The 12,012-nt window shown below is 45.8% G+C and overlaps 2 protein-coding genes across 2 annotated transcripts in view; one reads left to right on the plus strand and one right to left on the minus strand.

Annotated features, from left to right (window-relative positions):
- The window catches only part of LOC125467693 (antigen peptide transporter 1), a 218,801-nt gene that overhangs the window by 59,952 nt on the left and 146,837 nt on the right, over positions 1 to 12,012 (minus strand). The gene's annotated exons all lie outside the window — the stretch shown is intronic.
- Positions 1 to 12,012, plus strand: part of LOC132206270 (ABC-type oligopeptide transporter ABCB9-like) — a 40,774-nt gene that overhangs the window by 10,777 nt on the left and 17,985 nt on the right. Inside the window, exon 3 of the mRNA XM_059639746.1 lies at positions 6,005 to 6,210. Coding sequence (XP_059495729.1) covers positions 6,043 to 6,210 — 168 coding nt within the window. The 5' untranslated portion in view covers positions 6,005 to 6,042. The remainder of the gene's footprint in view (positions 1 to 6,004; positions 6,211 to 12,012) is intronic.

Here is a 12,012-nt window from a genome sequence, read left to right on the forward strand (position 1 = left end):
GAGATCCCACTCACTGAGAGAGAAACTGGGGGAGATCCCACTGGCTGAGAGAGACTTAGGGAGACCACATCCTCTGAGAGAGAGACTTGGAGAGACTCCACTCACTGAGAGACAAACTTGGGGAGACCACATCCTCTGAGAGAGAGACTTGGAGAGACTCCACTCACTGAGAGATAGACTGGGGGAGAGAGAGAGAGAGGGGGGGGATCGACTGGGGGAGATCCCACTCACTGGAAGAGAGAGACTGGGGGAGATCCCACTCACTGAGAGAGAGAGAGACTGGGGGAGACCCCACTCACTGAGAGAGACAGAGACTGGGGGAGACCCCACTCACTGAGTGAGAGAGACTGGGGGAGATCCCACTCACTGAGAGAGAAACTGGGGGAGATCCCACTGGCTGAGAGAGACTTAGGGAGACCACATCCTCTGAGAGAGAGACTTGGAGAGACTCCACTCACTGAGAGATAGACTGGGGGAGAGAGAGAGAGAGGGGGGTGATCGACTGGGGGAGATCCCACTCACTGGAAGAGAGAGACTGGGGGAGATCCCACTCACTGAGAGAGAGAGAGAGAGAGACTGGGGGAGACCCCACTCACTGAGAGAGACAGAGACTGGGGGAGACCCCACTCACTGAGTGAGAGAGACTGGGGGAGATCCCACTCACTGAGAGAGAAACTGGGGGAGATCCCACTGGCTGAGAGAGACTTAGGGAGACCACATCCTCTGAGAGAGAGACTTGGAGAGACTCCACTCACTGAGAGACAAACTTGGGGAGACCACATCCTCTGAGAGAGAGACTTGGAGAGACTCCACTCACTGAGAGATAGACTGGGGGAGAGAGAGAGAGAGGGGGGGGATCGACTGGGGGAGACCCCACTCACTGAGTGAGAGAGACTGGGGGAGATCCCACTCACTGAGAGAGAGACTTGGGGTGACTCCATCAACTGAGGAAGAGACTTCGGGAGACCCCCACTCACTGAGAGAGAGATAGACTGGGGGAGATCTCACTCACCGAGACAGAGAGAGAGAGACGGGGGAGATCCCACTCTCAGAGAGAGAGAGAGACTGGGGGAGACCCCACTCACTGAGAGAGTGAGACGGGGGAGATACACTCACAGAGAGAGAGAGACTTGAGTAGACCCCACTCACTGAGAAAGAGAGAGAGACTAAGGAGACTCCACTCACTGAGAGAGAGGGTGACTTGCGGAGACCCCATTCACTGAGAGAGAGAGGCTGGGGGAGATCCGATTCACAGTGAGCGCGACTGGGGGAGTCCAACTCACTGAGAGAGAAACTGGGGGAGATCCCACTCGCTGACCGAGAGTTGGGGAGACCACATCCTCTGAGAGAGAGACTTGGAGAGACTCCACTCACAGAGAGACAAACTTGGGGAGACCACCCACGGAGAGAGAGACTTGGAGAGACTCCACTCACTGAGAGATAGACTGGGGGAGAGAGAGAGAGAGAGAGAGAGAGAGCGGCTGGGGGAGATCCCACTCACTGGAAGAGAGAGACTGGGGGAGATCCCACTCACTGAGAGAGAGACTGGGGGAGATCCCACTCACCGAGAGAGAGAGACGGGGGAGATCCCACTCACTGAGAGAGAGACTTGGGGAGGCCCCATCGACTGAGAAAGAAACTTTGGGAGACCCCACTCACTGAGAGAGAGAGAGAGAGACTGGGGGAGAACCCACTTCACTGAGAGAGAGAATCTTGGGGAGACCCCACTCCTGGGATGATGGGGCTGACACATGAAGATAGACTGGATCAGTTAGAATTATATTTACTGGAGTTCAGAAGAATGAGGGGGAATCTCTTGGAAACCCCTAAAATTTTAACAGTACTAAACAGGGTGAATGTAGGAAGGATGCTATGGATGACCAAGGAGCCCAGAACCAGAGGTCACAGACAGGGTAGGCAATGTAGGACTGAGATGAAGAGAAATGCCTGCACCCAGAGAGTGGTGAGCCTGTGGAATTCTCTGCCACAGAATGTAAATGAGGCCAGAACATTGAATGTTTTCAAGAAGGAATTAGATTTATAGTTCTTAAAGCTAAAAGAATCATAAGTGTGGGCAGAAAGCAACGACAAGAAGGTGCAGGCTTTAAAAGCGGAATGACCTACTACTATTTTTATAGAACAGCTCTATCTGGTCATTACCCCCTCCTTTTCCTGGTGCAGCTTCATTTGTACCTGATATCCTGTTACATAAATTAGCAAAGCAATTGCAAGACATATTGACAGAGTTAACCGTGCTGCTGAGTGTGTTGGTCCATGGCAAATGCAGTAAACTTTCATTTGCTCATTCATTACAATTATTAGGTTCGCGCAGAAGCGATTTAGGGGACCGGCTCCATTGATGAGACACTTCGCTTATAATGACAGATTGAAGATGTTGGGACTGTTCCCCCTGAAGAGAAGGCTGAGAGGAGATTTGATAAAGATTTTCAATACCATGAGCTACCCGGACAGAGTGGATAGAATTGCTTGTAAATTTTAAAAGAACCAGAGGGCATAGATTTAAAGTGATGTCTAACTGAAGGAAGGGTGATGTGAGGAAGTGTTTTCACACAGCGAGTGGGTAGGCTTGGAAAGTACTGCTTGGAAAAGTGGTGGAGGCAGGTTCAATTGAGCCATTGGATGTTTATTTGGATTCAAACGGTGGACAGGGATATGGGGAAAAAGCAGGAGATTGGCACGAGGTAGGTACAATGGACTGAATGGCCTCCTGTAAAGTCTGTGTGATTCTGTGACATAAAAATTAATGATTTGAACATTCAAGGCCGGCAAAATCTTTGACCAAAACTAGACAACTGGAAACGTAACACAGCATGAACGCATTCCCTGCCGGCAGGTTGATTTTATTTTCAATTCGCTATTGTGCAGGCACAATGAATGAAACCACATTTTTTTCCCACCTGTCCACCCCACCATGCCTGCTTGTGATGGGTGAAAAGGCCAATGCAGTCACATGGAGTGTGTCCCAGGCCTGCAGTGGCAATGTGAACCACTAGCACCAGGCACTTACCTCCTCCTGTGGAGGCTCCGATCGTCTCTGGAATGACTATGTGGTGTGGGCAACTGAGATGCAAAGGTTTTAACTAACCAGAGCTTCAGGAACAGTCCCACTTAATTGGACAAGAATAAATGTAACTCCTTTTATTCGAAAAAGAGGCAGGGAGGCAGAAAGCAGGAAACTGCAGGCCAGTTAGTTTCACATCTATGATTGGGTAATAAATACTGGCCAGCCAGCAACAAGTGAATTTTTAATAATAGAGGAACTATTAGAAACTATGATTAAAGAGGCTAGAGAAGGGCACTTTATAAAGCTCAAGATAATTTGGCAAAGTCCACGCTTTTGTCAAAGGGAAGTCGTGTTTGATCCATCTTTTTGAGGAACTAACATACTGTGGATGAAGGGGCACTGGCGGTATGCACTGTACTGAAGATGTCCAGAAGGTATTTTACGAAGTGACATATCAAAGAGTATTGTGGAAAATAAAAGCTCATGATGTTGGGGTAGGAGATTGGCTGGCAAACAGGAAGCAGAAGAGTAAACATAAATGGACCTTGTAGGATTTTGGCAGGATGAAACACGTGTCGAGGGCGGGCAGTGGTTCAGTGCTGTGGCCTCAACTTTGAAAATTTAGATAACTAATTCAGAAGAAGGATCAAATATATGGTAGTGAAATTTGCTGATGACACAATGAAGAGGAAAATGAGATGTGGACAGGATGTGAACATACAGAGGAACTTGGATAGGTTGAGTGAGTAGGTAAAGATATTGCAAATGGAATACAAAATGGGAAATGTGAAGTTATCCATTTTGGCAGAGAGTAAAAATTAAATGGTTAGAGGTTGCGGAGCTCTGGAATGCAGTGGAATCTGGGTACCCCAATAGATAAATGATGTAAGATCAATATGCAGTTGCAGTATGTAATTAAACAAGCTCATAGGATGTTATCTTTGCAAAGCAAATTGAATATTAAGCAGGTTATGCTTCAGTTACACAGGGCACTGGTGAAACCACATCTATAGCACTGTGTATGGATTGGTCTCCTTACAGAAGGAAGGCTAGAAATGTGTTGGATGCAATTCAGTTAATGTTTACTGCACTTATACTGAGAATTGTCAGGTCGTCTTATTTGGAAATGTTGTAGAGACTGGATCCACTGGCATTTAAAACAGTAAGAGATGGCCTGATTAAAATACAGAAGGTTCTGAGGGGTCTTGACAAGGTAGATAGAGAGAGAGAGGAGCAAAGTTCTGCATGTGCTAGAATCTGTACTGAAAACAACAAATGCTAGAGACCACAGGAACTGCCGATGCTGGAGAATCTGAGATAACAAGGTGTAGAGCTGGTTGAACACAACAGGCCAAGCAGCATCAGAGGAGCAGGAAGGCTGATGTTTTGGGTCTGGACCCTTCTTTGGAAATGGAAGAGGGGAAGGGGACAATAACATAAATAGAAAGGCGTGGGGAGGTGATGATGGAAAGTGGATAAAGGAGCAGATAGGTAGGGAGAAGTCGGACAGGCCAAGGAGGCGGGGATGGAGCCAGTAAAGGTGATGTGTAGGTAGGGGTTTGGGATGGGGTTGGTCAATTGAGGGAAGACGAACAGGTTAAGGAGGCGGGGATGAGGCTGGTAGGTAAGAAGTGGGGGTGGGGGTTGGTCAGTGAGGTGGGAGGCGCGGATAGGTGGGAGAAAAGATGGACAGGTCAAGGGGGCGGGGACGAGCTGGGCTGGTCTTGGTATGAGATTGGGGGTGGGGAGATTTTGAAGCTGGTGAAGTCCACATTGATAACATTGGGCTGCAGGGTTCCCAAGTGGAATATGACTTGCAGTTCCTGCAACCATCGGGTGGCATCGTTGTGGCACTGCAGGAGGCCCAGGATGGACATGGTATCCAAGGAGTGGGAGGGAGAGTTGAAGTGGTTCGTGACTGGGATGTGCAGTCGTTTGTCGCGAACTGAGCGTGAGTGTTCCACAAAGTGGCCTCCAAGATTCCGCTTGGTTTCCTCGATGCAGAGGAAACCACAATGGGAACAGTGGATACAGAATGCCACATTAGCAGATGTGCTGGTGAACATGTGAACAGGTGAACTTTTCATGTTCACGATGTACAGACTGAACAAGCGGGTTCGAAAACTGCTCTTCTCTTCCCTGGTACAGCAGGAAATTGGCTTCTTTGAAGCAACTCGGACTGGTAAGGGCAGAATCAAACAGCTGTATTTCTTCCAGCTGCTGTTAACCATTACTGTTGGTAAATGCACACAGGCCATTTTCTGACAGTTACGTCAAATACTCATGTGAGTACGGTGAAACGTTTACAAGTCCCCACTTACGGCACCATCTAGGTCCAGATTCTTCAGTACAAATTCTTAGGAAGGAAAATTAGAAAAAATAAAGAAATAAAAAGTCTAGCATTATATACATAGATTAGAAAATAGAGGAAAGAAAAGTTCCCAACAGTCCTTGCAACCAAGCCCAAGCTGGGTCTTGACTTCAGACTGTACCAGGCTTCAACTTGAGGCCAGGAGATTGCTCTGGAATCATCTCGAAGCTAGGAGGCACGGGCTGAGAACCTCCTGCCCCCACACCGGCCGGGCCAGGAGACCCCACCACCACTGCCCACCGCACACCAGGCTGGGAGTGCCCACACACTGGGCCAGGACAGTCCCCTCTGCACTCCACACACCAGGCCGGGAGAGCTTCCCCCAACAAACTACACCAGGCCAGGAGAGCACCCCCACCACACACACCAGTCTGGGAGGACCCCTGCTGGGCTGGGAGAGTCAACCCCCCACCCCTACACACCGGATGAGCCCCTCCCTCTCCAGACTGGGCTAATGTGACTGTTGGCAATGAATACACTGTCATATGACTGTAATAAATTGGCTTCAGCTGATGGTTAGTATTGCTCCTATATTGCTGTTGAGTTGTGATAACTATCCTTCTGTAACAGATATTAGTGCCTGTTTGTCTATTCTGTTTATCCCACAGGTGATATCACATCACGCCTCTGCACTGACACTGCCCTCATGAGTCGGTCCATCGCAGCCAATGTGAACATCTTCCTGCGAAGCTTAGTGATGACAGTCGGGGTCCCCTTCTTCATGGTGTCCCTCTCATGGCAGCTCACCTTGCTGATACTTATAGAGTCCCCTCTCACCATAGTGCTTCAGAAACTTTATAATAAGTATCACATGGTGAGTACACAGCCAGCAATACAACAGACTGTAGTGAACCACTCTGTAATAAACAATATGGGGAGACAGCGTAAAACAAAGGGTACTATTCCAAAGAGGAGAGACACTGAGCTGTATAAGTCATATAAATGTAGCAGGAGAGGCAGAGAGAGCTGTTTATAAAGCAGACAGTATTTCAGATTTCATTCACAGAGGCACAGAGTACAAGAGCAGGATGTTAATGATGAACTTATATGAGATACTGATTGATCCAAACTGGAGTAGTGTGCACAGATCTGGGCACCACATAATAGGAAAGGTGTGAACATATTGGAGAGAGTCGGGAAGAGGTTTATGAGAATGGTTGAACGATTGAGACTTCAGTTATGAGGATAGATCGATAAAATTGGGTCTGTTCTGCATGGGGAGAAGAAGCTTGCGAGGAGATTTGATAGAAGTTTTCAAAACCATGAGCGGTATGGAGAGAGTGAATAGGGAGAAATGTTTCCCACTTGTCAAGACCAAGAGGAGACAGTTATAATGTGATTTGTGAACAAAATAAATAGGAGGCAAGACAACGTGTTTTCATACAGTGAATGGTTAGGGTCTGGAGTGCACTGCCTGGAAATATGGTGGAGGCAGGTTCAACTGAGGCATTCAAGAGCACGTCGAATATGTATTTAGGTAGAAACAATGTGCAGCTTATGGAGAAAAAGCAGGAGATTGGCACCAAGCCAAAAAGCTGAGAAAGCCTGCATAGATAGAGTAGACTGAGTGGACTGCAAAAGTTTTGTGATTCTCATTACATCCTCCTCTCACTGAGTTCCAGATATAATGTTTAAACATTATAAGGGGTGGCACAGTGGCTTAGTGGTTAGCACTGCAGCCTCACAGCGCCAGGGACCCAGGTTCAATTCCAGCCTCGGGCAACTGTCTGTGTGGAGTTTGCATATTCTCCCCATGTCTTTGTGGGTTTCCTCCAGGTGCTCCAGTTTCCTCTCACAGTCCAAAGATGTGCAGGCTAGGTGGATCGGCCATGCTAAATTGCCTGTAGTGTTCAGGGGTGTGTGGGTTTTCAGGGGATGGGTCTGGGTAGGATGCTCCAAAGGGCACTGTGGACTTGTTGGGCCAAAGGGCCTGTTTCCACATTGCAGGGAATCTAATCTAAACCTTAATCAATTTATTGAAGTATCTGCTCCCTTTTAACAGTTTTTAAGCCATACTGTGTATATTTCTGAAAAATTATCACTTCATGTTTTATTCCATTGAGTTTCATCTGAAATGCCTCTGCTGATATCGCTTTGAGTGCCTCTGAAGGGAGAGGTTATCTTAATGTGTCCGACCCTAATGTCACTGATAGTTCCCTGCATTTCCCAAACATTATTCGCATGACCGTCCATTTGAATATTCTGTCCCTGAGCCCAGACTGAGCTGCAATAACCTGATCCTCTGCTGCCTCATCAGCTTGCTACTCGTGCTGCCTCACTCCCTTTGACCACATTGACTTTGATTTCTCTTGCACAATCCCAGGGCAGCACCTTAATGCAAATCCATCTTTACAGTATCCATTACCACTTCTTATCAATATCTGCATGGAATACATGTCACACATTCAGAGAGTGGTGAATCTTCGGAATTCACGTTCCCAGAGGACTGGGGATGAGTAAGTATGTTGGTAGGTAGATTTCAACATCTGAAATATATCAAGCATTATGTTGATAGTGCAGAGAAATGGTATCAAAGTTGAAGACCAAGCATGTTGAATGGGACAGGCATGAGGGCTGAATGGGCTACACTGCTTCTATTTTCTATGTTTCTGTAAACAGGTCATTCAGTCCAACAGATCTATGTTGGTATTTATGTTCACACATGCTTTTTCTCATCGCTATATCCTACACACTGTCAAATATGAACCCATCAGTAGTCAAATTAATGTTTCCAGGTTTTGAAGTTGATACAAAATGATGTGGAAGTAAGATTTATAAGGAGGAAAAATGATGGCTTCAAAGGTTTTTGGAGAGGCTGAGTGAATGGGCAAAAATGTGGCAGATGGCACTGTCGAAATCCAAGTGAGGTTTTCCACTTTGATCGGAAGAATGGAAATTCTAAAGAGTGTACTCAAATGGAGACAGAATGGGACGTTTCAAATTTCAAAGGGACTTTGGTGTGTTTCATTGTCCACTAGATACTGAAAGTTAATGGGCAGCCACAGCAAGCAATTCAAAGGACGTGGGATTTTCTCAATTACAGCCAGGGGATTTGATTGCAGGAGTAAAGCTATCTCAGTGAAATCATCCAGAGGCTTGGAGAGGCCAGATCTAGAACATTGTGCGCAGTTCTGCTCTTCGTACATAAGGAGAGAGATACGTGTCATAGAGAGAGTTTAACGAGGTTTCACCAGGGAGGGAGGGATTGCCTGCTAAAGACAGGTCACATGGTATGGGTCTTCATTCTCTGGAGTTTAGAATGAGAGGTGATCTCATTGAAACAAACAAAGTTCTTCAAGGGATTGACAGAGAAAATGCAGGACGGGCTTTTATCAGAGGTGGGATGGCAGTGGGTCTGCTAAAGTCAGGGAACTCAATCTCAGCAGGCCATTTCAGAATGAGACAAGGGAAAAGGTCTTCACTCAGAGGGTTATGATCTTTCAAATTTTGTATCGCAGAACAGTGGAGGCCCAGTCACTGAGTATGTTCAAGACAGAGATTGATGGGTTTCTACAGATTAAAGAAACCATGGGATACAGGGATTTGCAACAGAGTAGCACTGAAGTAAATCAGTCATGATCATACTGAATGGTGGATTAGCTTTGATGGGCTGAATGGCCCCTCCTCTTCCGATTTCTTGTATCCTTATATTCAGCTATTACGATCTCCCTTAAATATCCATTGATCATCTGCCTAAAAGTAAGTCATTACTGACAAGTTGTGTTCACCAGTTCTACATTCTGATCAGAGAAATTAAATTAATGATAATCTCATATTAATTGGCCCTTGTTCTGGCCTCAGGGGGAAACATCTTCATGATATCCACTCTGTAAACATTTTTCAGAATCTTGGAGACCTCTCTCTCTATCTGACTGTCTCTAATCCTTTCCTTTGTTGAGTAAAGAGCCCATTTTCATCAGGTGTTAACATCTTAATCCTGCTACTGTCCTAGTCAATCTCTGTTGAACTGTTTCCAGCGCCTCTGAATCCTCCTGTATAATACAGCGAGTGGAATTATTGGAGTATTACGGCCCAGTACAACTAAGGAAGGTTACGTTCAAGTTTAACAAAACATTTTTCAAATCCTTCCCTCGAGAAACGAGCCTGGTATTTAATTACTTTTCCCACCTCCTCGTGGCCTTTGTTGATGTTGAATCGTAGACCACGTGTTTTTAAAAATAAAGGCCACTTTTTTAAAAAAGAGACCATAAGGAATAGGAACAGGAGTAGACCATTCAGCCCCTCAATACGGCTCCTTATTCATTAGGATCATGACTGATCTGACTTTTTTGATGTCCACTTTCCTGCCCTTTCCCATAACCCTTGATTCGCGACTGATCATGAATCTATTTATCTCAACCCTAAATGTACACCAGGACTCTACCACCACAGCTGTATGTGGCAAGGAGCTCACCACACTGTTTTAGAGAAGAAATTCCTCTGCATCGCAGTCTTAAATTGGTGCTTCTTTCCCCTGTGTTCGTAGACTCGCTCGTGAGAGGAAGCATTTTCTCAGCATTTACCCTGTTAAGCCCACTGAAACATACCGGATTTTTAATGAGATCACCTCTCATTTCTCTAAGCTGCAGCAAGTAGAACAGAATCCCTTCGGCCCAATAAGTCCAGATGAACTCTCCGAAGAGCATCCCACCCAGATCCACCGACCCCCCAACCCTGATCCGTAACTCTGCATTTCCCATGGCTAACGCACCTTAACCTAAATATCCCTGGACACTATGGGCAATTTAGCATGGCCAAAGCACGCGGAGTCCAAACCTATTTAACCTTATCCCTTAAGATAATCCCTCCATACCAGGGTTCATTCTAGTGAACCTTCTCTGAACTTCCAATGAAATGATATCTTTTGTTAAATAAGGGGACCAAACTGCGCTCAGTACTCCAGATGTAGTCTTGCCAGCACTTTGTTTAATTGGAGTGAGACTTCCCTACTCTTTCTCTCCAACCTGTGAATTAAAGGCCAACATTTCATTAACCTTCCTGATTACCTGCTGCGCCTGTGTGCTGGTTTTCTCTGTTTCATGCACGAGTCCCCACATTTCCCTGCAGCTTTCTGCAGTTTCTCTCCATTTAATTATGCTGTTCTTTTGCTCTCCCTTCCAAAATGGACAACTTTGCATTTTCCCACATCTTACTCCAACTTTTTGCCCACTTACTTAAGCTATCAATATCTCTCTGTAACCTGTCTCACAATTTGCCTTTCTGATTATTTTTGTGACGTCAGCAAATCTGGTTACAGTATATTCATGTCTTTCCTTCAAGACATTAATCTATATTGTAAACAGTTGCAGTCCTAGCACTGATGCCTGTGGAATCCGACTGATTATGGGTAACCAAACCTGAAAAAGAAAACCTTATTCCCATTCGCTGTTTCCTGCCCCTGAGCCAATTCTGTATCCACACTAATATACTATTTACAACACTGTGTGATGTTAATACTTAACCTTTTGTGAAGTGCCTTGCCAAGCATCTTCTGGGAGTTGAAATACAATGCATCTATGTCACCGCATTTCACTCTGGTTGAGACTTCAAAAACTCCAAAAAATCATTTGGACATGGTTTCCCTTTCATGAAGGCACGTTGGTTCTGGCTGATTACGTTATGATTTTCCAAATGTGTTGCTGTTACTTCCTTAATAATCGATTCTGACACACTTTCAACAACAGATGTCAGGCTAACTGGCCTATAGTTATCTGCTTTTTGCCTCCTCCCCTTTTTCTAGACTTTTAGAAAATTATAACAATGCATCCACAGTCTCTGTAGTTATGTTTTTTGGGAACCCAGGATGCAAGCTATCAGGGTCGGGGGACTTAACTGCCTTTAGTAATTTATTAGTTTGTCCAACACTTCTTCTGATGGGATGGTGATAATACTTTAATTTGATAATACTTTAATTCTTTCCCTGCATTCTTTAGTATTAATGGGATGTTAATTTTTTTGGAGATTAATTAATTAATCTTAATATTATTAATTAATCTGTGCTAGCCAATGATTGAGCTAACCCCATTTCCTATCAATCAGTTTGTATCCCTGTTGGTTACAGTACTGAAGGTGCATACAGCATTGCCAACTTATCCAATCTTTCCTCACTGCAGTACCCTTCCAATCCTGGTAAATCTCCCCTGTAAAAAGAGATAACAAGGTGTAGAGCTGGATGAACACAGCAGGCCAAGCACCATCATCGGAGCAGGAAAGCTGACGTTTTGGGCCTCGACCCTTCTTCAGAAATGGGGGAGGGGAAGGGGTTTCGAAATAAATAGGGACAGAGAGGGAGGCAGATAGAAGTTGGATAGATGAGCAGATAGGTGGAAAGGAAACAGACCGGGCAAAGAGGCGGGGTTGGAGCCAGTAAAGGTGAGTGTAGGTGGGGAGGTAGGGAGGAGATAGGTCAGTTCGAGGGAGGACTGACAGATCAAAGGGGTGGATTGAGGTTAGTAGGTAGTAGATGGGGGTGGGGTTTGAGGTGGGAGAAGGGGATAGGTGGAAGGACAGGTTAGTGAGGCAGGGATGAGCTGGGCTGGTTTTGGGATGCAGTGGGGGAAGGGGAGATTTTGAAGCTTGTGAAGTCCACATTGATACCATTGGGCTGCAGGGTTCC

This window comes from Stegostoma tigrinum, chromosome 34, assembly GCF_030684315.1.
Source record: "Stegostoma tigrinum isolate sSteTig4 chromosome 34, sSteTig4.hap1, whole genome shotgun sequence".
In the NCBI taxonomy this organism is placed as follows: domain Eukaryota; kingdom Metazoa; phylum Chordata; class Chondrichthyes; order Orectolobiformes; family Stegostomatidae; genus Stegostoma; species Stegostoma tigrinum.